Source organism: Opisthocomus hoazin, chromosome Z (genome assembly GCF_030867145.1).
Source record: "Opisthocomus hoazin isolate bOpiHoa1 chromosome Z, bOpiHoa1.hap1, whole genome shotgun sequence".
Lineage (NCBI taxonomy): Eukaryota > Metazoa > Chordata > Aves > Opisthocomiformes > Opisthocomidae > Opisthocomus > Opisthocomus hoazin.
The window spans coordinates 38811043-38837154 of record NC_134454.1 but is presented as its reverse complement, the minus strand read 5'-3'; the positions used below and the strand labels follow the sequence as shown (position 1 = coordinate 38837154).

General features: G+C 50.7%; 1 protein-coding gene across 6 annotated transcripts in view; it reads left to right on the top strand.

Moving 5' to 3' along the window:
• The first annotated feature begins 357 nt into the window (after window positions 1-357).
• Window positions 358-26112, top strand: part of TDRD7 (tudor domain containing 7) — a 49376-nt gene continuing 23621 nt past the window's right edge. The window contains exons 1-7 of one of the 6 annotated variants that reach the window (XM_075410745.1): window positions 358-485; window positions 3871-4092; window positions 11166-11307; window positions 12529-12742; window positions 14728-14748; window positions 19202-19287; window positions 20455-20672. In XM_075410745.1, the coding sequence (XP_075266860.1) occupies window positions 3886-4092; window positions 11166-11307; window positions 12529-12742; window positions 14728-14748; window positions 19202-19287; window positions 20455-20672 (888 nt within the window). In that variant the 5' untranslated portion in view covers window positions 358-485; window positions 3871-3885. Of the gene's footprint in view, window positions 3357-3870; window positions 4093-11165; window positions 11308-12528; window positions 12743-14727; window positions 14749-16553; window positions 16589-19201; window positions 19288-20454; window positions 20673-26112 lie in introns of those variants that run through there. The other 5 variants (XM_075410744.1, XM_075410742.1, XM_075410743.1 and 2 more) reach the window with 5 other exon arrangements.

Genomic DNA, 26112 nt, shown 5'->3' with positions numbered 1-26112 from the left:
CCTCAAGAAGGCAATTTAGCTGCTGCCTAGTAACAGGACTGAGGTTTCACAGCCCCATGGGAAGGGCGCACGGTGAACCCCGTCGGCACCGACGAGGTGCGAAGGCCCTGCCGCCCCCCCCACCAGCGCATAGCACCACGGGCCAGCCCCAAAATGGCGCCGGCGGCCCCAGCGGGGCGGCCCCTCCCGCGAGGGCGGGAGGAGGCGGAGACCGCGCATGCGCCGCGGGCCGGCTCCGGCGGGGCAAAGGCGAGGCGGGGCCGGCCGGCGCATGCGCGTGGGGCGCCGCCGGGCGCGGGGGGCGGGTGGCGCGGAGCGGCTGGCGGGGGTTGGGCGTGGGCGGGCGGCGCCGGTTGGGGCCGCGGCGCTCTGTCCCCTCACGGGCGCTCCGTCCCCTCACGGGGCGGCGGCGGCGGCGGCGGCGGGGGAGACGGCCGGGGAAGCGGCCGTGGCCGGTGCCTGCGAGCCCCTGGGTTGAGGTGGTGGTAAGGACGCAGCGGAGCCCCGTCGGGCGTGAGCCCTCCCGGGCTGGGGGGAGAGGCAGTGTGGAGGGCCAGGCTCTGCCTGCCGGCGAGGGAGGCTGCTGCTCCTCCGCGGCTCCGTTGTGACAGAGAAAGTTTCCCGACTTCAGCGGGTTAGTGGCTGCTTCGTGCCTGCGGAGGACGCTTGCGTTCCGCAGGGTTGCGTTGGTAGTCTTTTAAAAGTGCGGCTATTAGAGAGTTCGTCCTTCTGAGCAGGAAATCTGTTGCTTTTTTTGCTCGCCTGAGTGATAATCTGCAGCATGGAGGCCGTTTTGCAGCTGGAGGCCGGTAGTCTGTTTTTAAGCGTGTCGAAAAAAGTTTCTGTTTCGATGCCGGAGAAGGCTGGTGTGAATGACGTGCCCTGGCTGACAGGGCTCCTGGGACTGCGTTGGCAGTGGAGCCTCCTCCCGTCTGGATGCGCTGCACCGCTGGGTGAACATCGTCACGGTTGAAGCACCTAACCTTACAGCAGCTGAGCACGAGAAGAGGTTTAAAAAAGCTTCAGAAGCTGCTCTGAGCTATTTGGGTTTCTGCTAACGTATCAGTGTGTTACTGTCACCAGTACTGCATTGCAAGTCTTCTGCATTATTGCTAGCTGTAGGAGCAGGAATGTCATTCACATGTAAGTTCAAGACTGCATTCAGTTTAACCTTTGTCCCTTACTGTCACCTCGTTTAAGTGAATTGTCCTCATGACTCCTCCTCATAATATTATTTAGGAGGACATATTTTATGGTATCCCATTTGCTAGTTCTCGTCTAACTCAGTTCTTTAGTGTTGGTGTACTATGGAGCTATCCGACGGTGGCTTGATGGCAGCCTTCCCAGCCCACTTTTTTTTTTTTTTTAAGTTTTGTCTTTTGCATCAACTTTTGAAACTACCTTCCCAGGTTATTGTAAGTTTTCTTCCTTGTCACTCTGCCCAGCTGTAATAAATACTGTGTTAATTATTCCTGAGCAGTAAGTTATATTCAGGTAGTTCAGGTAAGAGGATTTCAAGGCCATATTAATGAAATAAGAATTAGGGTATATTATTTTAAAGAGAGAGTAGAGAAAAAGGCCCCAAAAAAGCTTCTGATTGACATTTCTGTATCTCTTGTGTGTGTGTGACTTGGAACACAATTGCAGACAAAATTGCTGTTTCGGTGCATTTCTCAGTGTTTGGGGGTTTGGTTTTTTTGGGTGAGACTTACACATTTGTCTGCCATATGATGTCCCCATGACACTGATCAGGTCCAAAGGAGATAGAGACTTCCTTGGCCTTTTCCTTCAGGCAGGTGACCACCACCTCCTCTCACTCTTTGAAGCTCTGTTCACCAGCTGCTGAGCCTCTAAAAATATGAGGGAGAGATCCAGATTCCCAGCGTGGCTGCCGCCCGTTGGCGTCTGGAGGTGCGCAAGTGCATGAGTTCAATGTGTGCTGCTCCTCCTGGGCTCAGTAACGCTGTGCCTGTTGTTGAGCAGGGGGTCCCGTGAAGGTGGCCATGGCAGAGGTTGTTCCAGGATCAGCCAGTGAGACACATGGGGCCAGTAAGGGCAGGAATTGCTGGGTAAGGAACCATGCACATGTGGGCACGTGTGTAGGCAGGGTTGTCTGTGTAGATGTACCTGTGTGTAAACATACGTGTGTGCACACAGACAGGGTCAGGTTAGCAAAGTGCTCTGTGAGCATAAAGTAAAACCAGTGAAGGGTACGCCTTAACACTGTGCCTCCTTGCACGGCACGCGAGTTGGGCCACCATGACCTTGGGTGCAGGAAGGTGGAGGCGGTGTCAATGTCCATGCGTAGAGGGGAACGGGTGGCATGGTGTCTGAAATGTGCTGAGGGTTGCGATTTCTCTACCTTTTGGATTTAGTGTGTTGCCCAGGGTGATTTCCCCGAAAAGAGGGAAATGGTGAGGGGTGCGGGGCTGCTTCTGCAGAGAGCAGCACAGACCGAGTTTACGCAGAAGCCCACACAGCGGTACTGCGGCTGCAGGCAGCTGCCTGGTGCTGCCGCCATTTGGAGGGAGCACCTCGCAGGTACGCCAGCGGCCGTTGCTCGCCTTGGTGTGCTTGGAGGTGAGAGGTGCTCCTGCTGTGTCCTGAGCTGGAGAGGCTGGAGGAGAGCACGGTGGCCTTCTCCCGAAGCACTGGCTCTGCTGGTGCTCTGCCTTAGTTGCTGGGGGTGAAGACGAGGTGATTGACGCAGACGAGCGTGCTCGGTGTCAGGAGTCGGCCCTGTGTGCAGCCCACGCTTCGAGAGCGGGGCTGGTCGTGGGTTGTGCGGGAGCTCCGTCCATCTTGGGTCCACGGTCATGGCGGGGAGGTTTCTCTGTCGAGACTGCCGGTGTGTGGAGCGTGCGTCTGCAGGGAGAACGCCCGCCCGGGAGCGCAGAGTGTGGCCGGCAGCACTGGCGCCTGGAGCTCCCCAGCGACTGCCGAGTGCCGCTGGCTGGCACTGGAGAAGGCCGGAGTGTGCGCACGCCTGTGAACTGAGCGGGGCCGGGGGGCTTTTGGTGGCTGTGGCGCCCGCTTTGAAACTGCCTGCGGTGCTGCCCGGCCTTCCCTGGCAGGAACCCTTCCTGGCAGGTGAATGTCCCGCCAGCGCTCTCGCAGCCTGTGGCACCAGGGAAGGTGCTGTTGGAGATGCAGCAGCGGGCTGCTGGCCCCTGTTCCAGCGCCGCAGAGGCAGGCGCGTGTTTCTGCAGACGGGGCAGTCGCCTGGCAATGAGATGGGGCGGTGCTGTGGCACTCCTGCTGCGTGCAGCCCCCGGCTGGCAGGGAGCGGGTTTCGCTGCTGTTGGGTTTTCTCTCTGAAGAAGCGTCTGTGGAGTCAAGGCGTTGCGCACCTGTGGGTAAGACGTGGCATGGCCCGGGTGCATGCGGTTTCCTTGGTGGAGCTGGCCCACGCCCCGTGAGCATTGGTGCGGGGGTGTGAGGGAGGAGCGGCCGTGAGCCGCCCCGCGTCGCCGTGGGGCACGGGCAGGGAGCGCTGGGCGCCAGGGCGGGTGGGTGTCCTGGCCCTGCAGGCAGTGACGCGGGCCAATTGCCTGGCAGCCCCGCCCTCCTCTGGCCACATGGTTTGTGGTGATTGGCTGCCAGGGCGAACCCCTGCAGGGGGCTGCTGTGCTCCTTCAGCTGCTTTTTTCGACAAAGTCATGCCTCGAGTGTTGCAGAGCACCCTCTGCCTGGCTGGCAGGACCAGGCCACCACAAGTGTACCCAGCAGTGTCAAGATCTCCACAGAAGAGCCGCTGAGCTGCTGAATCTTTTCTTGTTTGGGAAAGGAGGTTGAATACTAAAAGTTCATACTTTTGGCCTGTGTATGTAAAAATGCCTTTTTTTTTTTTTGTTTTCTTTTTGGGTGGAGGTGGTGTAGGTGAAGATGCAGGAGCCTGAACTTACTGCAAAAACACTGCGAGCTGTTCTTCATCCCTTTAAAAATGGCATACCTTTGTCAGAACTTCAGAATGAATACAGATCCCTGACCGGCGAGTGGATTCCTTTCAGGCACTTAGGACATGGCACACTGGAAGGCTATTTGGCGAGCATCCCAGGAGTGGTCCGAATGGAAAGGAGCAAAATGGGACAGGTAAGAATCAGTTACAGTTCAGAAATGGCTTTTGTGTTTGTAAAATGTGCGTGGTTCATAACTTTACCTCAGCCTGTGCCATGGATTTCTGAGAAAAGTCCTGTAGGATGTATGTGGTCCACCAGTGCTGGGAGAAGTGGAAGCTGTGGCATAGACAAAGTTCCCCATATTTTCCTGCCTCTGCATGCAGACCAGGAAGTTGTGTTTGCACAAGGTGGAAGGTTGCAGGGCATTTTCCCAGAAACAGGAGTTCTTACTGGAAAGACAGTTTGTGTGACTGTAGGGCTCTGGTCCCTGTCTCAGCACTTCTAACTGGAGGGCATATTGGTGGGTTGTCCTGGGACATTAAAGAAGGTTAATTTGTGTATGTGTCTTGATCATCTTTTCAGGGCTGGGTTTAGCATCGTCTTTTTCCTACAGTGAAAGTGTTGATGCTATTGCTTATAAGACTGGCAGTACTTGCTTTAGGCTTAGCACTCTTGTTTGTCATGAGTTGCTGTGCCACAATACTTGAAAGGCTTGCCAAGGTGAGGAAGAGCTCACAAAAATGAGGTGCCTTGACACAAGAGTTGCAGCGCCTCAGCTTAGGTGGTGTGTAAGGGACAAGAAGTCAACACAGAGGCCAAGGAGAAGGTGGAGCAGTGCTCAGCGGAGAATATTAGTGTGATGGGAGAGTCTGCCTTATTCCTTAGCCTTGCTGCACTAGCCTGTGTCTCCTGGTTGCTGCCAGCTTGGAAGCAGCTTACCAGGGTCACAAGCCTCCTTGTCCAGTAATGTGGAGTTCCTGGTTTTGGGTCAGAAGGGATTCTCTTGATGGTTGGCATAGCTATGTGACTTGTAGATGATCTGTTTGAGTAGGTTGAAACCTCTCCCTCGTTGGAGCCATGCTTGAGTTCCTGAAGTCTGTGTAGAGTGTGGGAAAAGAGAAAGCTAGCAGATGTTTGGCACAGTGTGTGGCTGCTACAGCAGGTCTGGAGAGACAGCACTTAAGGCTGAGCTCTCTTGTTGGGTCAGCTGGATCAGGATGGCATCTGGGAACTCAGAACTATGTCTTCTTCATTAGCTGTGAAGAGTGTGACGAGAGGTGTCTTGGGTTTTGTGCTGAGATCTGGAAATGTGGCTGGTTTTAAGCAAGAGGTTTCCATGCTGCATTTTTACTACTGTGAGAATTTGCCCTTTTGCACCAGGTATCCAAGTTTGGGGTTCTTTATCACTTGCTCCAAGCCTGCATCAGCTGCAGCTACATCAGTAACATGAATGTAGGTACCTCTGGGAACATTTGTGATGCTGCAGTTTAATGCTTCCTCGTGGTGGCTCTGGCAGATAGCCATCTGCTTCTAACTAGGACCTTGCAGAGTGTACTCTGGTATCCTCCCGTTGCCTTGAGAGCCTTGCTTATCCCCTAATACGATGTGTGCTGAGAACCTTGTGGACTCTTGGATAGCACTAGAGGTGGTACCTTTTCTGTGGCAGCTGTAAGGAGAGAATGAAATGTGACTTTAGGAGGTGGAAGAGGATAAAGCTACTAAACTGGAGTCTTGAGGTAGTTGAGAAGGACTTGCTTTGGTTTAGGAGTGGTGGCTATGCTCTGCATGACTGAAGCAGCTGAGAGGAAGCACCCTGCGAACACTTGGGAGGCAGGAGAGATGCAAAGACTGAGCCCATGCTGCTGGTTTATGATCCTCCTGTTGCTGCTGTCCTATGTGTCCCATGGGCAGACATTGAGCAGAGGGTGGCATGCGTGGGTATGCACTGGCATGAGCTGGTATCTACCTGGGACTCCTCTCACATGCTTTTGTGTTACAGCACCTGGGCAGTACTTCAGTATAACGCTTTGCTCTTTGTTCACATCTCTCCAGAATATTTGAGCTCCATTATAAGCAGAGATGATAGCTCAGAGTCCACACAAGCCTGCTGCAAGATCATGCAGTCAACCAGTCTCTTTTCCTGGCTATGGGAGTACTCTGACCACCAAAAAGGCTGCCAAGACCCTTGCACCTTCCTTTAATCCCTTTGGGGACATTGGGGCAGGAAAGCAAGATGCACTCACATACTCACAGGTCTGCTGGCAGTTGATGATCCTGGCTGCACGCTAGGTAGTCAAAAAGACTTTCCTTACTGCTAGGGCAGGCGTCCAAGACAGAACAAGCAATCCTATAAAGTGGCCAGTAAATAGTACAAATTGATTTCAGACAGAACAAGCAATCCTATAAAGTGGCCAGTAAATAGTACAAATTGATTTCAGAGTGCTACGTGTTACACACTCCTTAAATCAAAGGAAGTGTGTGAGATGAATATTGCCTGGGTAACTGATGCTGAACAGACTGGTGGTGTTACGAAGGCAATGATATAAATTGTCCCCTGTTCCTCCTACTACTGAATACTAATTTAGCATTCTTGAATATATGAAGGATGAACAGTTATAATTATTCCTTCACACAATAGGTACGTTCTGCAGTTTCCACACAGGATGAGGATTAAAATCGGTGTACAGAAAACACTGCAAGGGGGCTTAAATTGAAATGCTGGCCACCTGCAGTGGGTGGTTCTGTCATTTCAAGGAACCCTGCTTTGCTTTGCTTCACGTTCAGTTACGACCAGTGTATGATGGCACCTTCCTCTAAGGGAACTTTGAGATCTGCTTGAATAACTAGGCCCCTCCAAAAAGAGGAATTTGAAGACTCGTTTGCTTTGCTGCCACTGAATTCATCCACCCTATCTCTTTTTACATCTGAATTCATTCTAACTCAAACCATCATTTACGCTGAACTTGAAGTCACTATGATGTGAAAACAAGGGAAGAAAATGCTGAAAATAACTTGTAACATTAGTGACAAGAAAAACACATAAGAAAGATATGAAAGTATGCGTTTATGAAACTGATGAACTGCATAGGAACAAAGAATTTTTTGTGTGAAGACCTTAAGAACACAGCAGAGCTAAGGGTGGTCCATCCCACAGGCATCCACATAGAAAGAGGGAAATGCTAGTTAGCCGGGGGTATGAGGAGAGCTCTCATATCCTTCCCTGGAAATGGACACAGCTGGGCCCCTCTCTGAAGCGCCTGTCCGTGACTGCCCGCAGCATGGGGCACAACCAGGAGAAACTGGAGGTCTGCGTGCTGTTCAAGGCCACAGTCTCCTTAGGGTCATGGAGAGCTGCTGCGACACCTCACAGAACTGGCGTGCTTCTGTGGATAGACACAAGCTACTGAGGAATGATGGGCTGGAACAGCGAGATGGGACACTTTCTGTGAGCTCCTCCAGTGGGATACAAGTGGGGACACTCCGAGCCCTGCCTTGGAACGGAGGATGAGACTACAAGAGCTTATGGATAGTGGACAGACCAGTGTATGGGCAATGTTACCGTGGCTGTCTGTTATAAACACCCTAATCGAGAGGATGTGGTAGATGAAGCAGATGATGCCTTCTTCTGACAGCTGCAAGAAGCCTCACATCTGCAGGCCCTGGTTCTCACGGAGGGCTCGAGCCACTGCCATACCTGCTGGAGGGATAAGACAGCCAAGCACGGACAATCCAGGAGGCTTCTGGGTTGTGCTGATGACAACTTCCTGACTCAGGTGATGAGCTGGTGAGGGGAGATGCTCCCCTGCACCTGATTGGTACAGACAAGCAAGAACTGGTTGGGGATGTAAAGGCTGGGGACAGCCCTGGCTGCAGTGACCATGGTGGTGTTCAGGAGCCTGAAAGGAGGGGAATAAAGCAAATAGCAGTATCCACCAGCTAGCACTTCAGGAGCGCAGACTTTGGCTTGTGCAGGGATCTGCTTGGAAGACTTGCATGGCATACAGTCCTGGAGAGAAGCGTGGTCCAGGAGAGGTAGTGGATTTTCGAGGACTGCCTCCTCCGATCTCAAGAATGGCCCATCCCAACAATCAGGGGAAAAAAGCAGAGGTGGCAGGAGCACCGCAAGGATGAACAAGGAGCTCCTGACAAAACTCAACAATAAGGAGGAAGCGTGCGTGAGGTGGGAGCAGGGTGAAGCGACCTGGGAGGAATACAGAGATGCTGCCCAAACAAGCATGCATGGGCTTAAGAAAGGCTGTGTTTATTATTGTTAAGTTCAACAACATGAAAAGCAAGACAGAACACAATGACCTTCCTAACAGCTCTCAAAGCACTGCCAGTTCTGAGAGCATCCTTCCAAAGAAAGTCCCTGAAATACCTGCTTAACATGACAGACAACAGGAGAAAATACAGGAACAACAGAAAAACTAGGAGAAAGAAGGTACTGCAAATGAAGAACTACAACCCTCTGCTGTGTTTCGTTTCACAAGTGCTTCATCAGATCAACCCATGCTCACACTGTGGAGCACAGGTTGTTGCACAGACGGCGCTGCGAGGGTGGAGAGTTAAGGATTTCAGGTTCACCTTCCACAAGGATGCTATGACTCCATCAGGTGCTGTCCACTCTGTGACAAAGTTTCTCTCTTACTGAAGTGACTACTTTAAAAGCGAGGTTGCAGGAGGCAAACAGGGATGATCAAGGAGCTCCTGACTTAACTCTACCAGTAAAAGCATGTGCATAAGAGGCAGAAGCAGAACGGGCTGAGGTGGAAGAAGTATAGAGACACTGTGCAAACATGCCGGGATGGGCTCTGGAAAGCTCAAGCCCACATGGTGCTGAACGTGGCAAGGGACCTGAAGGGCAACAAGAAAGATTTCTACAGGCACGTCATCGGCAAAAGGATGACTAAGGAAGATGTGGGTCTGCTGATGAATGGGAATGGGGACCCGTCTTAACGGATGTGGGGAAGGCTGAGGCACTGATTGCCTTCTTTGCCTTTGTCTTTATAACTGGTGAGACTAGCCATCAGCAATCCTACAGCTCCTGAGACCAGTGGGAAAGTGCAGGGCAGGCAAGACTTACCCTCAGAGGGGGAGGATTAGGCTAGGGAACGTTTAAACAACCTGGACGTGAACAAGTCCGTGGGTCTGTTGCAATGCACCCACGGGCTCTGAGGGAGCTGGCTGATGTTGTTGCAAGACCACTCTCGATTATCTTGGAAAGGGCGTGGTGGTTTGTGGGAGGTTCCTGAGCACTGGAAGAAAGCAGCTATCACCCACACCTTCAGGAAGGGTGGGAAGCAGGATATGAGGAACTGCAGGCTGATCAGCCTGACCTCGATCTCTGCGAAGGTGATTGAGTAGCTAATCCTGAAAAGCCCTTCCAGGCGTGTGAAAGGCAAATAGGAGCAAGTATGGATTTATGAAGTGAAAGTCATATGTGGCCAAACCGATACCCTTCCAAAATGAGATGACTGGTTGGGTAGATGAGGGGAGTGGATTGGATGTAGAATTTTAGTAATGCATTTAACAGTCTCTCCCATAACAGTGGCACAAACCGCACTGGGAGGCTAGTCACGAGTGGCGTGCCCCAGGGGTCAGTGCCAAGGAAATGCTGTCTAACATGGTCGTGAGTAACCTAGATGGTGGGACAGACGTCATCCTCAGCAAGTCTGTGTATGATGGGAGGGATTGATAGAGGAGGTGTATATGCTGGCATTCAGAGGGACCTCCACAAGCTGGAGAAATGGAACAGTGGAAACCCTATGAAGTTCAGTGCAGGAAAATGCCAAGACCTGCACCTGGAGAAGAATAACCTGGCAGTATCTGGGGGCTGACCAGCTGGAAAGTTGCTTAGTAGGGAAATTCCTGGGGTTTCTGGTGGACACAAAGTTCACACCGAGTGGCAGTGAGCTATTGCAGCAAAGGAGACTAACAGCATACTGGGTTGCATTAGGAAGAGTGTTGCCAGTACACTGACAGAGGTGATTATTACCTGCTACTCAGCCTGAGTGAGTTCTGTATCCAGTTCCATGCTCCCCAGAACAAGAGGGATATGGATGCACTGAAGCAAATTCAGTGAATGGCTGTGAAGATGATGAAGTGACCGGAACATCTTTGATGGAGGGCGCAGAGAGCTGAGGCTGTTCATTCTGGAGAACAGAAAGCTCAGGGGGATCTTATCTATGTTTATTAACACCTGTTGTAGGGAGTAAACATGGAGGCAGACTCTGTCACAAGTTCTTAGTGGTATCCAGTGAACAGACAAGAGACAACAGGAGCAAAGTGAAATACAGATTATTATATTTAAACATTAAAAATGGCCACTTTTTTACAGCGAGGGTGGCTAAACAGTAGAACAATCTGTCCAGAGTGGTTGGGGAAGCTTGGTGCCTGCAGGGCGATCTGTGCACCCGGGGTGGCTGTGCTGTTCCTTTGGTAAGCAGGTCAAAGGCAGCCCAGCTCTACAGGGCCAGAACGGTGCCAGAGCCCCTGGTGAGTCTCAAAAGGAGGAGTGAGGGCAGGCTGGAACCCCGTGGCTTTCCTGTGTTGTGAAGCAAGATGGTGGGCCTGTGGAATGCAAGTGAGAAACCAGGTTTCTTTCTGGAGCAGCTGTTTGCTAAATTTTAGAGGTGCTGGCCAAATGCCTGAGTGTCCCGTGCCCCACTCCTGTGCTAAACTGTCAACGGCTGTGCTTGTCACGGGCCAGGGTGATGAGGGTAGCGGTGCTGTGAGAGAGGGCCCTTTTTCAGCCCCTGCCTGACCACCATATGAGCAGAGCTGGGGTGTGGAGAGTATAAAGTGTGGGGTTTTGGAGCATAGGGCCTGTGTGTCTGTGAGCTGTGGGCACTGGGTGGCTGCTGGAACCCGCATAAGCTGTGTACGTAGGCTATTTTTCCTGTCCCTGTGGAGTCTGTTGTGTTGGCTTGGGACAGAAGGGCACAGGGCAGTGTTGTGAAGCGAGATGGTGGGCCTGTGGGATGGGAGTGAGAAACCAGGCGGTTGCCCCTTGGGGCCCAACATAATGGGGGAAGGTGATGGAGAGGCTGTGGCTGTCTGCTTCGGTGATTTTGGAGGTGCACTGCGGAAGGCGAGGGAGGTCTCCGGGGTCTGTGTCTGCTGCTGAAGCCTGTTGTGAGCTGCCCGTCAGCCCACACGACCCAGCAGTTGCAGGCGCGGAGATGGCTGCGAGGCCTGGTGAGGGTTGTGGATGGGCTTGGGGCTCACTGGCTGTTTTCCTCCCTGTTCCCTTCCTACTCCAACAAGGTCGTTTGCCACGCTGTTGCTTGCAGCGAGACTGTGTCACTTGCTCAGCTGGTGGCCCGGCAGAGGAGTTCCAAGAAGAAGATGGGAAGGCAAGTGAACTGCCAGATGAGGCTGAAGAACACGTCTCCAGTCACGTTGACAGGTAAACCCAGGCAGCTGTGGCGGGCCTGCCTTTGTGAGAGAGCTGTGCATCTGCTGAGCGAAAGCCTTGGCCGTGAGGGTGTGTCACGAATGGGCGGAGGTTGGGTGGTCCCGGTGGGGAGCTCCTGGGAGTGGGGAGTGTTGTGGAGGAGGATGCTTGTGCTTGCAAGCCATGGTCAGCGAGGCAGCCCTTCTGGAGCGTGTGTGTGACGTGTGACTGATCTTGAAAAAAGTGCTGTGGGAGGATGCTTGGCTTCACTTCCGCCTGGCCGTGCTTGTGTGAGAAATTTGGCTGAGCTGTGGGTAGGAAGTGTGGCAGGGAGCCTGCTCGTTCTTTGAGGCCGAGGTCAGCCCATGGTGGAGAGGCAGGGCTGAGCCATCGACCGCAGCGTCGTCTGTGATTGTTGCTCCTGTTGCTGCGGCGAGTGCCCTGATGCCACGAAGCTGCTGATGCCCAGGGGCTGCCCTTGTACCTGTGTGCCTTTCTGCGTGAGCTGCTGCAGCAGCAGCATTTTCGCAGAGGGTGGGGGTCAGCTTTCCCTTGTGGCGGTGCTGCTGTTGTGTTGCCGTCGGTGAGGTGTCCCAGGATCAGGCCCAGGCAGGGCCCGCCTGCGTGCAGTTTGGCAGCGTGGAGCAGCAGTGGGTCTCGCGGTTGGATTGTATTGCGCTGTTCCTGTCTCTAGCGAAGGGCTGGCTGCCGCTTGCTCTCCTGCAAGCGTGCCAACAGCCGCCCCTGTAGCAGGGAGGCTGGGCTGGTGAGCTGTAGCCCAGGTAAAGGAGGATGAGGAGGGTGCTTGCAAGGCAGGGCAGAGAAGCAGCCCTCTGGGCGGCGGTGCAGGAGGTGGCGGAGGAGGGGGAGTTGGGCTGGATGTGCTGCACCTCTGGGAGCTGCTGCTGGTGTTGGGCGGTAAGGGGCAGCCTGAGCGTGGGTTGCATGGGAGACGGGACCTGCTGTGGCAGGCCAGAGGTGCGTGGCTTTCCCGAGAGTGTGCGAGGAGATGGGTGTCGTGTTTGTTTCCCTGCTGCAGCGTGGTGGTGAAGACTGTGGCTTGTGAGTCCGTGGGTGCGAGCCACGATGCTGTGGCTGTGACTGAGAGCATCCTTCGTAGGAGTGTTTTGGAAAAGCAGGGTCTCCCTGGAGGGAGTTGCCTGCGGTGCTTGAAGTCTCTGTGGGTTGGGCGGAGGAGAGCGCGACTCACGGCTACGTCTGCAAACTCTTTAGGAAAGCCCAAAGGAACTTTGCGACAGCCCAGGTCTTTGAGCGTGCCAGAAGAAGGCAGCAAGAGGCCTGTTCCTCGCCCGCTGCGAGGCAGAGGAGTGGCGTGTGGAGTGGTGAAACCCAGTACGGAGAGTGCCCGGTCCACCTTGCCTCCAGCCACCGGGAGTGGACCGCCTAAGGAAATTCCCATGCAGAGGCACGTCACTGTGGTAAACAGGTCAGTGTGTGCACGTCTGCATGCGTGTGAGCGAGGTGGAGCAAAGTGTGGTGGACCCTCGGGTGCTGCCGTGCCAGCAGTGCGGTGGGAGGTGGGAATGCAGGCGCCCACCCTTGCGGAAGGTGAGGTGTGAAGGTGGGCCGTTACCCAGGAGGCGGACGGGTGCTCCTTTGCCTTTCTGGGTGCCGGCATAGGTACGCGGTGCTCTGGGCCTGCTGCCGTGTGTGCTGGCAAGAAAGGTGCAGGCAGGTGTCACCCCAAGGGTGTGTGGGGCTGTCGCTGCTTCCCAGGCCCAGGAGAGAGCTGTTGTGCCCAGCGCGGTGGAAAGCAGCAGGAGGTCGGTGTGTAGGGGAGGGGCAGTGCTGCGTGTTCAGGGTCGTGGTTGTCTGCCGGTGGCTGCTCTTCACCTCCTGCCCTGCGTCTGCGTTGCGGCGTTGGTGTTTGTGGCCCTTCTGGGCGTGCTGGGAGCCAGCGGCTGCGCAGCGATGTGTGGGTGAACTGGGACGAGGGCCAGAGCTGTGGTTTTGCGGGGTTAGCGGTACCTGCTGGTTTTCAGGCTGCCTTGAGCCTCTCTAATCCAGGTGGCTTAGCCAACTGCTGCCCTGTCATTTCTCTTTGTGTGTTGTTTTCGGATGGCGCGGGCCGTCAGCTGACGGTGTCGAGAAGGTGTTTGCTGTTCGCTCATTGTGGCTGCTCTAAGTCCACTGGAGCTGTGATTGTGGTGGTAATCCTCTGCGGGTCACCGGGGTGGGGTAGGAGTCAGCCTTGCACTGAATGGACATGGCAGCAGCGTGCCGCTTCCATGGCGGCGTGGCTGCAAAGTGACACGGAGCAGAGTGACAGCTTAATCCTGCCGTGGTGCCTGCTCTTTCTGGAAGGCCCGTGGAAAGCAGGCGCATCCGGCCCCGGTCACCTGCGTGAGTGCCTGTGCGAGAAGGGTCTGGGTGCGGGAGGGGCAGAGGAGGATGCGCTCAGAGCACTCGTGAGAGCGGCAGCCGCGTCGGCTGTTGTGCCTGAGAGTGTAGTGTTTGTGTTACTGAGGGCTGATGGCCCTGGCTCGTGACCTTGCTGCTGCACAAAGGGCCCTTTGCCATGGCAGTGTTCTGCTGGCCATGCTTTTTGGGCAGCTCCCCGGCGTGCTGGTGGGGTGGGCAGGTGCCCCGGGGAGGGGGAGGCAGGCTTGGGGCTGCCAGATGGATCTGCTGGGGCTTTGCTCTGGGACAGGGCTTCTCTGGAGGGCGGGAGAAGCTCCTTGTGTCTGTGGGCAGTCGCAGTGGGGCTGTGGCCGCAGCTGCTGGGACGTGCCCAGGCAGAGATTTGGAGGAGCTGAGAGGTGGGTGGTGATGGCGAGCAGCGGCAGGAGCAGCGAGGAAGCCGTAGGAGCTGGCAGGGGCCGTGTGAGGAGTAGCGTGTTTGGAGGTAGATGCCAGGGAGGAGAGATGTGCTGCGTGCGGCAGGTGAGGGGAGCGAGGCCAGCGCCCCGACAAGAGCGGGGAGACTCGAGTTGGGCCCTTCTGTCTGCAGCACAGCTCCTAAAGACACGAGTGTGGGCTGAGCCAGCCCCTGGTCTTCTGCTTCTGAGCGAGCTGAGTGGGGCTGCAGTGGAGAAACGCGTCACCAGCTCTGTGCTCTGTTTTGTGGAGGAGGCCGCTGTGCAGAGGAGAGAAGGGGCATGCCATTCCCCTGTGACAGAGTTGTCGGAGCAGGTGTGTAGAGGTGTTCCTTTTTCTGTGTGTGCAGATGAGTTGGATTTTTTGAAGTGCCACTTCCCTAAAATGCAGAGATTCTCTGTCCTAGCATAGGCAGAGCAAAAAAAAAAGCACTTACAGTTTTCTCCAGGTTAGTTGCTGGAACGCGGGCCGTAAGGTGTTTAGTGGTACTAGAAGCTTTGTAGTGCTTGAAATTAGGTAGATGCGATCCCTATTCTGTCTCTCCTAATGGAGTGCACTCCACCTTGTGTTGTCATCTTTGTTCCTCTCTGGCAGGTTCTCCTGTGCTCCTATCAGGTAAGTGTTCTGTTTTTGTTCCTGGTGTCTGTTCCTGCCCCTCCTGAGAAACTGCAGTTGAAGTGAGCTTTGGCCCAGGTACTTATGGAGGAGAAGACGTGTTGTTGTAAAGGGTCCAAATGCTGTCCTGCTAGCTTGGGGACGTACTAGAGGGAGGGTTCGTGGTGAAAAGGATCGTATTCTGTTTTAATGCAAGGCTGTGTAGTGGTCCGTGTGATTGGTGTAATTAGTTTCAACTTGGCCAATTTGAAGCAGGACCGGCAAGATCCACAGCTGATGTCCTTGCTGCTGGGAATGTTTTGTGCCCCCAGAGCCGCTGTAGTTGCTTGTGCTTCGGGAACTGCAGGAGGGAAAGCCACTTTGAGCCAGGAGGTCCTGACCTCCAAGCAGTGTGCCAACAAGCAGAGGTGTGAGCAGCGTCCCCAGAAATCCTGGGCTCGCAGCAGCCTCCTAGGTAGACGGCACAGACTTGGGGCCACTGTTCCAGCAATAGTGCCAGCGCTTGCCGGTGAGAGTGGCTGAGCATTCACAGCACAGGTTGGCTGAGAGAAGTCCTGAACATAGAATCGTAGAATGATAAGGGTTGGAAGGGACCTTCAAGATCATCTGGTTCCAACCCCCCTGCCATGAGCAGGGACATCTTCCACTAGACCAGGTTGCTCAGAGCTCCATCCAACCCAGGCTTGAACACTGCCAGGGATGGGGCAGCCACAGCTTCTCTGGGCAACCTGTTCCAGTGTTTCACCACCCTCATGGTGAAGAATTTCTTCCTAATACCTAATCTAAATCTGCCCTCTTTTAGTTTAGAGCCATTCCACCTTGTCCTATCACTACACACCCTTGTGAAAAGTCCCTCTCTGTCCTTCCTGTAGGCCCCCTTCAGGTACTGGAAGGCTGCTAGAAGGTCAGCCCGGAGCCTTCTCTTCTCCAGGCTAAATAGCCCCAAGTCCCTCAGCCTGTCCTTCTAGGAGAGGTGCTCCAGCCCTCTGATCATCTGTCTTCTGCTCCATGTCCCAGTGTGGAGTGAGGCACTGTCCATGTGCAGTTTCTCTGGGTGTGCCTTCTGACACCTGCACTGCCTGTCCATTTACCAAATCATAGCAAAGCATGTCTGTGCTCTCAGGGTTGCACTTAAGAGTCTTCGATTTCTCCTTCTCTGTTTATCACCTGTCCTGCTGTGGCAGATCTGTGCTACTTGCCTTGGCAGAATGTCCTCCCAGTGACAGGCTTTGTCTGGGTGCTGACTGGTCTTGGTGTTCCACCCAGCAGTAGTGAAGCCCCACAGTGAGGCTGCAAATGACAATTCTCTGGTGGCTGACAAAGTCTCTGTCCCATCTCTCTAGTGCTCTGTGGTGTTCTGCTGAGAGATTTTCATAACCACAGCTTCTGGGGCTTGCCACTGTATAGTCTTGGGTGGAAGGGAAACAGGCGGTTTCTCCTCCCCTTTCTGCCACACTCAGATAACAGGAGGAAATGCTGAAGGGAGCTGCAGTTGTGCCAGCTTGTTTCCTGCTGCCCTCCCAGGAATTCTTGCAGACACTGCTGCAGTGTCTGAGGGGCTGTCTGTAGCAGCAATCGCTTGGTAAGTTCGTGTCATGTGCATGTTGCTGCAGACCTGCAAATCCACAGAAGGTGGGAGAGACCTTGCCTGTGAGGCTAACTGCAGAGATCCTTGAAGCTGGAAGGCAATGGCACAGATGAGAACAAGTTGAGATGCTTGGTGACCCACTTCCTTAGACCAGCAGGTGGCATTTGCTGCTGGCTGCCACCTGGCCCGGCTGCTGAGGTAGCACTGTCCGAGGGCCAAAGAGCAGAGCTGGATGGCATGGGCCTTACCAAGGTAAGGCGATAGGCAGGGAAGGGCATGCCTTCCTTTCGCTCTGAGACAGCAGTCTGTGGGAGAGAAGCCTTAGCTGGCTGCTTGGCTACAGCTACGCATGGGGGCTTGGCAGGACTGCATAGGTGGTCAGTCGTTTGTGAAGGGCTGGGCTGCTAATGTGTTCTCTTACTGCTGGTGTGGCTAGGAGACCTCTTGCTTGGAGCACATTTTAGCAGCTGAGGAACATGAGGTCTTGCAGGCAGCAGTTGTCCATACCGGCGTGCTGGGGAGAAGTGTGTTGGCCCTGCTGCTGTCTGGCGGTGTTCCGTCCCATCTTTGGAGAGATAAGACCACTGTGTGAGCAAGCAGTGCATCACAGGATCCTTGTCTGATTTCAGGGCTTGAAACTGATGATAACTGGGCTCAAAGCTGATGCTAGCACCACTTTTTTCCATGGGAAGCTATTAAACCACTGCAGGAAGCAGAGGAAGATACCACGTGAAGTCTCTTAATACTGAGAGGATCCCAAATCTGATTTGTTTTCACATGCAACGTAAAGGAATGGGAATCATCAGTCCTCTGTTCTAGGTTCGTTTCCAAGGTGTTCCAGATGGCATGACTCGAGAGGGGAACATCTGGGCTCTTCCTTTCTGAAACCTGCTGGCTTACCCTGCACTCATGTCATCCATGTCACCTGATGTGTGGCTTAAGGTGGTAGAAATGGTGTGTGGCACTGAGGACTAGTGCACAGCTATGGATTCCTACTGGGAGAGAGGATTAGCAGGACAGTGTCTATTACCCTTGTGGCTATCTCATAAGATTGTTTGGCTTGCTGCCTGTCAATGGTGGTAGTCTCTTTTGAGTCTGCTTCCTTTAAGGGGACTTTTTTCCTTGGGTATCTGTCCAGCTTGGAGCTGTCCATACTGGTAGATCTATGTATAGAGAGGTGGGATCCTGGGTTTCTTGTAGGGTCTGCATGGCCAGTCACAGCACACCTTCTAAGAAGAGACTGCACTGCTGCTTTGGTGGAGATCTGAGCTGTGCCCAGAAGGTAGAGGGTTTTCCTGTGATGCAGGCAGAGTGTTGGATGAGTCTTATCAGATATCCAACAAGTGCAAGGTGTGAATGTGTGTTTGGGTTTCATGCAGGCAACTTTGCCTTTGTATTTTTTGAGTCTTGTCCCATTTGTGTTTCACAAATGCACTTGTAGTTGATCATCTGCTCAGCAGTTCTGGCTGTGCCTCTTCGGCTTTGGAAAATGCTGTGCTGGGTAGTGGCTGTCCTCACTGCTTTATGCTGTGGGATGTGACGCAGAACAGAATTATTATTTTTGGTACAAGTGACACCCCATAGCTGATGGAGGAGAAGAGGTTTCATCTTGTGGGGACAGCAAAGAAGCAAGGGAGACAAGTTCGTGTTAAACCTTTAAGATGCTGGTTAGAAGAGGTGTGAATATGGGAAGTCTCTTTGTGATTTGTGGATCTGCTCTGATTAAAGGTCAGTGTGAAGGCACAGAGGCTACCTTAATACTGTGCTAGTCTCAGCTTCCTGTTCCTCAGCATCATACTTGATCCCTATCGTACCTTCTGAGAGCCCAGGTGAAGCTGGGAAGATCTTCCTTGTTTCTGTGGCTGGTGAAGTTTGTGGTTTCCTCCAAAGTTGTCCCTGAACTCCAGAGATGGCCGGTCTCCTTATTGGCCCCTTAAGGCAGAGACCACCTGCAGAGCCTGCTCAATGCATGTACAGTGGCTGCTGTGGTCTGGAGATGTGTGGTGTTCCCAGCAACGTGCCATGCTTGTGTGGAGAGCTGCTTTGGTGCATTTGCAACCCTGACTTCTCCCCTGAAGTTCTTTCTTGGGCATGTATGTTTGGGAGGTGCTTGGTCTTGGTCTTTGAATTCTGTTCTGTAACTCTTGTTCCCTTTTGCTTGCAGTGTATGTAATTATTCCACAGCTTATTGTTTCTAAAACAGTCTTGGTGAGCTACACGCTGCTGTGACCTCTTCATTGCCAGAAGCACATTGTCCATATGCTCCCAGTATAAACTGTTGCTCTCTGAGGGACCACAGAAGAACACATGCAAGCATGACATTTGTGTGATTTCTGTGGGAGAGTGCTTCAGAGAGGAACATGTTAAACAATGTAGCAACAGCATCCGCAAAAAGAACTTGAGTTCTTGTGTAGTTTTAGGTGTTCCCCTGCCTTCTGAAGCCAAACACTTTCAGGAGACTCTGATGTAGCTACCAAGAAGACAAGCATAATCATGTTCAGTAGCAAGACTGAGATGCCATCCAGATAAAATACCAAATAGTGAGGCTGAATGTATCAAATGTAAGACCATCAACTGTGTTATTAGGCCTAGATATTTTCCTTTTGCTAATGTTTTTTTACTGTGCAGTTAGTTTCTCACAATAACTGGGATAATAAGAAAAAAGTAGAAACTACCTGTTAATCTGTCTAGTTACTACAGATCAGGTCGTCTTCCAAGCCAGGACATTGTGAGTACTGATTTTGTGCAGGGGGCTTGCAAAAAGTGTGTGAAATAAATTTCATTTTATGTATAGGTCTTGTAAGCAAACTGAATGCTATTCAGACCCAGGAGAATGATTTTAAGCAATTTTCTTTTCAATTTTAGGTCTGAGAAGAGACTAACTGTCCCACCACGATTTCAAAAGGAGTTGCAAGTTCACCTATCCAGAAGCTCTTCCATAGATTCAAATGGTATGTTTGCCCATTAAGAAAATTGTTGTTGACTACTCACATTAGTTTGGGTGTTATCTTAAGAAAAATCCATCTTAGTATTAGTTTTGAATGAAGATAGATTTGGGAGAGAAACCAAGTTCTGTGACTGAACTTTCTCACTCTGATTTCATGGTGCTGGGGAAATGTGTGTGTTTACTTGTCTACTTCTCTGTCTTCTAGGAAAGTCCTTGTGCAGGAAGTGTCAAAGCCAATCACAAAGCCAGTATGAGTAGCTTGGAAACAGGAGAGGAGTATGCTTAACTTCATTGTCAGCATAGGGATCTGATACAGGAGAGTGAAATCCTGGTGTAAGCAGCACACTAACCTAGCTGTCCACAAAACACCTTGCTGCATGCCTGGCTTCCAGGAGTTGTGCCGTTGACAGGCTTGTGAAATGATGGTTGCTTTCTTTGAGACCTGTCAGGCTGATTTCTGAAGCTTCAGGTCCGGTAACAAGTACATGCCTCCAGAGGGAGGAGAGGAGTAGAGAGGAGGGAGCAGGCAAGGTAGTGATGTGAAGCTCCAGCTGGGGTAATGACTGCCTTGCTCCTACATACAGTGTATATAGAACTGTCCAAAGTAACTGGACAGTTGCTGTCTCTTTCCCTGCTCTGCTGGAGGGCCTCCTTGGATGGAGTAGCACAGAAAGGCTGGGTGCTGGGTTCAGATTTCTCCTTGGGACATATCTTAGAATGAAAGGCAAAATCACTGATCTGTTTTGTATATCTGTCTGAATTTAGAAGAATATCCTGGGGTGTTTTGCTGTATCTTTGTTGTTGTGTTTGTACTCGTAAAAGTGTCCCTCTTAGGACAGTGCCTCAGTACATGCTCTCAGCAACAGTATGGCTGAGGGTTCCGTAACCTCTTCCAGGATCTCTTCAGAAGAAACAGTTAGCAACTTCTTATGAAAATAACTCCAGTGACTGAAAATTCAGCTTCAGGTCAGTTACTAAATGTCTGAGGTTTCCATGGCTCTTTCCAACAGAAAGTGTCTGAATCAGCCATGCTGGGCAGGAGAGCCACATTTTAGAGCTGGTGTTATGCCAGCAACTCCCATGTTTAGTTTTTAAGTAGGTAAGTAATCATCTGTCTTTCTCTCTGCTGATAAGGCTATGTTTACTTCAAGGCTTTATTTCTGTTGAACAGATAACTTGAATACACCCATTGTGGAGACACATACAGTTGCCTCTGGCCCTTCTGCTGTTCCTGTCAATGAAATTCAAAATCGCATCAAGGAGATTCTGAACAAGAGCAGCAGTGGTGTGTGGGTGTCAAAGATGCCACAGATCTACCAGGAAATGTACTGGGAGGAGCTTAGCACAGCAGTGCTCTGTCAGCTTGAGAACTGGCCTCATGTGTGCACTGTAAGTGTTGAATGTGATTTTTTCTGGAAGATGCCGGTACTCTACAGAAGTTTCACTGAGATTAAATAAGTGCTTTGCAGGAATAACACCATTTGCATGCGTGTATGGTACTCTAACACATATATAAAATGCCTGTGTGACATATTACTGCAGACATCAATAACATATGCAGACAGCAGCAATTTGTTTTGATGGTTGATCATCAGTTCCTGTGTTATCCATAGAGCAAGCTGTTATGTTTTGAGTTACTTAATTTGTGCAGAAAATTTCAGTCTTAGCTAATGTTCCAGACCAAATGGTACTGTTCATCCAGGATCTTTCATCTGTGTTCATTGTCCATTTTCTTGTTAGCTGTTGGGTCTATCTCTTCTTTCTAGCAAGCAAATAAAATTGTTTTGGCATAAATAAGCAGTCATTAAATCTGTGAAAACATTGTAATACAGCAGGCACAGTACAACAGCAGTCAGAATTATAAAGTTGTCTTAGCACAGTCGGTCTTATTGTAAAGAATTGTTAATGACCCTATAAAGTCTGTCTCAATTTACTGACTTATTAAACCATCGTCATGGCTCTGGCTTGGAGAATTTTGACCTGGGATGCGGGTCCTCTCGTGTGAAGGTTACTATGCCTCTCTTAAATGTAAGCACTGTTTATTCCTGGTTCAAACAAGTTGTCTGCACGTGTACAGCTCTGTAGTTCCTTAGAAGTGCCAGAGGGTAGACTGTACTCTTAAGTATCAGTAAAGATGCTTCCATGACTAATTTCTGAATTATTTCTGTCTTGTTGGGTACTTACACAGGGAGTGGTTGCCAGCCTTAGAAGAACAAAAAAAATGCCTGGTGTTCCTCTCAGTACCTTGTTAAAGAGACAGCACGTACTCTCACTGAATACATACTGATCAGTAGTGGCTTAGTTACAAACCAACAAGCAATAAATCTTGTAATATGCTTTTAGCACCTGCAGGCTCGTCATTTGAGGACTCTGCTATGGATAGTGCCACTTCTGAGTAACTCACATCCCTAAAACTTTTCTCTGAAAGGAAGGAATTAAATTTTTGACTTCTGGGAAACGATCATTTCTGTGTTTAGAATGCAACCACCAGTAGTGAAAACTTTTCCTGTGTAGTGAGCCGATGTCTCCAAAAATAACTACAAGTTGCAGGTTGATGACCTTTTTTTCAGTCTTCACCTTTCAGGCAAGAGGACCTACTACAAAGGATTTACAAATAGCAGAGTATTTTGCACAGCTAAATGCAAAAGTACAAAGTAATTATGTAGTAGTTAGCTCTCACAGATTATAGCCTAACCTTAATGAGCAATTGGGCTGAGAATGAATATACTCATCACCCTTACATAATAACCAAAAAGTCTCTGCTGTCATAGAATCTTAGAAAGTTTTGGGTCAGAAGGGACCCCTAGAGGTCATCTAGTCCAACCCCCCTGCAGCGAGCAGGGACACCGCTAACTAGATCAGGTTGCTCAGAGCCCTGTCCAACCTGGTCTTGAATGTTTCCAGGGATGGGGCCTCCACTACCTCTCTGGGCAACCTGTTCCATTGTTTCACCACCCTCATTGTAAAGAATTTCTTCCTTATATCCAACCTAAACCTGCCCTGTTTTAGTTTAAAACCATTACCCCTCATCCTGTCACTGCTGTCTCTACTAAAAAGATTGTCCCCACCTTTCCTGTAGGCTCCCTTTATGTACTGAAAGGCTGCAATCAGGTCTCCCCGCAGCCTTCTCTTGTCCAGGCTGAACAACGCCAACTCTCAGCCTGTCCTCATAGGAGAGGTGCTCCAGCCCTCGGATCATTTTTGTAGCCCTCCTTTGGACCCGCTCCAACAGTTCCATGTCCTTCTTGTGCTGAGGGCTCCAGAACTGAACGCAGTACTCCAGGTGAGGTCTCAGCAGAGCAGAGTAGAGGGGCAGAATCATCTCTCTGGACCTGCTGGCCACGCTTCTCTTGATGCAGCCCAGGACACGGTTGGCCCTCTGGGCTGCCAGCGCACATTGCCGGCTCATGTCCAGCCTTTCGTCTATCAGTACCCCCAAGTCCCTCTCAGCAGAGCCGCTCTCGATCCTTTCATCCCCCAGCCTGTATTGATAGCGGGGATTACCCCGACCCAGGTGTAGGACCTTGCACTTGGCCTTGTTGAACCTCATGAGGCTCCTGACCAGCTTCGATCAGGAGAGTAAGAGTCTATTTCAGCAGCTCTGTCGGTCAGATCTGCGCTCTTCCTGGTTTGTCTGCTTCCATCTCCAGCAAGACTAGTGCTATGAAAAAAGTGATAACTGGTGGTGACCTTCCCACCTTAATTTTTTTTTTCTATCAGAATCTTACACCTTTCTGTTTCATTAATTGCTTTGCCATGCATGTTTGAGCAGTTAGTGATCCTCATTTTAGCCATCCTGCCCTTTTTTATTTCTTGTATTTCTACAGATTTTTCTCACAATTTTTTTAGAATTCTAAGCCAAAGTTATGTAGCTCTGCTGTGTTTGGGTTCAGCCTTAAATCTTGGAATGCAGGCAGCTGAACCCCAAAGGGAGAGACAGCATTACAGTAGAGGTATGAGAGGGATGCAGACTTGTAAACAACCAAGTTGTTTTTATTTTGGAAGTCACAAAGAACCCCAAAATAGTAGTAAATTTACTTTTGGTACTGATAACATGTCTGGTGGTTCCATTTGCAGTCAAATTTAACCCCCCTTACTGAGTGGTATGTATGTTAAGAAGACTTTTTTCTTGCACATGCTCAGCTCTCCTCAGTTGCTTGAGCTCTGTGAGTGTTTCAGGAGATGGCAGTTCGGGAGAAGACTAAATTCCTACATCTTTTCTCAAAATATTTACTTGAATTTCCAGAATTGTTTCCAAAGGCTTTTAGAGAATTAGGCAGTCCTAGGACATTAGGGAAGGTCCTTGCATGGATGTATAGTTGGTTAAAAGATTGGAAATGTAGCAAGGCTGAAATAGTTGACCTTCGTAAAGGCAGGAAGTCACGGTTGAATTCCACAGAGGGGATACTTGGGCACATGATGGTCAGGATTGTAATACTTGAGTTGGTACAGGGTGAAAATACAAGTTCAGGTGGCTAGTAATACAGGGCTTTCCAGGGTTGTAAAGACCAGGGCTCTGTGAAGTAGTATGGTACTTCCTAATATCAGGTAGCCTGCCCATAAAATTGCAACTGACACTTAACTACAGCAATGGACAGGAAGGGCTCTTATCACATTAAAAAAAAAATACTTTTTTCTGTTGTGGTCTGTTAAGCTTGGGAAAAGAGGTCTTGGCATTTGTAATAACTTCATGAAAATGTTGGCTCAGTAGGAAAAAATGTAAGTGATAAGAAGTACTTGAAAATTATTAAAGTGGAAAAGAATATTTCATTTGGTAGGGACCTGTCAAGAATCATCTAGTCCAACAGCCTGACCACTTCAGGACTGACCAAAAGTTAAAGCATGTTATTAAGGCCATTGTCTAAATGCCTTTTAAACACTGACAGGCATGGGGCATCAACCAGCTCTCTAGGAAGCCTGTTCCAGTGTTTGACCACCCTCTCAATAAAGAAATGCTTCCTAATATCAAGTCTGAACCTCCTCTGACACAGTCGTCCTCTAGTCACAAAATGAAGTCTAGGAGGGCATCTTTTCTAGTTGCCCCACTGAGTACTTGTGACAAGAAGTTACTTTCCACAAACTTCATGAATTTCCCAGACTTGCTTGTCACAGCAACATGGTATTCCCAGTTGATGTCTGGGAAGTTGAAACCTCCCATAAGAACAAGGGCTACTGATCCATAGATTTCTCCAAGCAGTTGCCTGTAGAATAACTCATCAGTGCTGTCATCTTGGCTGGGCGACTGGTAGTAGACACTTGCTATGACATCTGCTGAATCCTCACCCAGAGACTCTCAACCACATCTTTGCTAACTGTAAGGGCTGTACAGTCAAACCTCTCCCTTACATACAGTGCAGTTCCTCTACCTTGCCTGCCCTGCCTATCCCTCCTGAACAGCCTGTTGCCCTCCATCTCAGCACCCCAGTTGTGGGGACTTATTGCACCAAGTCTCACTAGTACAAATGACATCATAGCTCTGGGAACTGACCAGTGCTTCCAGTTCATCCTGTTTGTTTTTCGTACTGTGTGCACTGGTGTACAAGCATTTCAGATGTGCTCCTGAGCCCTCCGTGCTCCCAGGAGCAGCGTAAATGTTCCCACTAGCAATGCCACCTCAGCCAATGCCATGCCAATCCTTGGCTTACCTTCAGTTCTCCTGTTGCCATACCTTTACCTCTGGGCTAAAGCCCTTTCAGTCAGTCCTGCCAGCTTACAAGCAAAGATGCATTTCACCTATCAGGACAGATGGACCCATCAGGCCCCATCATACCTTGTACCGCAGAAGTTATTCCATGGCTGTAAAACGCAAAGTTTTGGTGGAGACATCTGTCCTAGAGCAGAGTATTTTTATCTGGGGCTCATCTGTTTCTTCCAGTCTCTCCTCATTACCGGGAGGGTAGAGGAAAATACTACCTGTGCTCCTGAATTTTTTGGCCTTCTTCCTAGGGCCCTGAAATTTCTTTTGATTGACCTTGGACTTTTTGTTGCAGCATCGTTAGTACCCACATGAAAGAGCAGGAGTGGATAATGGTCCAAAAGATGTACTAAGCTGTTCAGTCGTCTGGTGACATCTCTTAATTCAGGCCCCAAGGAGACAGCAAACTTCCCTGAAAAGGCAGTCTGGTCTCTATTCTCATGAATAGAGAACAAAATAGCAAACACTGTATCACTGGGGAAACATGTTGTGTAGGCACGTGTCAAAATCATATGTGCTCTTCCCATCTCCACTCAGAAAATACACAAACAAAAACTCATTGAGATACCAAGCGGAGTGAAAGGGTGATTCGGAAGGGTGACGGTTAAAGATGAGTAATGGATTCTGTATGAGCAACAGTTACATTGGATGGTTTAGGTAGGGAAAGATGGCGATACGGGCTATAAAATAATAGAAGACCTAGAGAAAGTAAAAGAGGAATGATCATCGTCTTGAATTCAAAAGCAACCGAGTACATTCACTGATGAATGGTTGATCCTTGGCCTCAGTTGCCCTGAACTACTTCATTTCAAAGAAACTGTTCACTGATAGTGCCTGAAATGTGGAGCATCCAAAATGGGAGGAAGAGGTATCATGATGTTTGTCGTATCCCCTGTGCTTTTTCCTAGGTAGCTGCTGTTGTCAAAGATGATGTCAGGCTAGGAACATCTTTGTTCTGACCCAGTACGGCTCTTCTAATGCACTGATTCAACCTGTCTGTGTGTGATTATTCCACAGCTGATCCTTTCCAGCCAGTCTTGGTGCGGGCTTCTTTCTAGTAGTGGCCTTTTTTCGTGTCATACATCGATCTGAGAAGATGACAAAATGTGTCAGTTCTCTGTAGTTTGTCAGGTG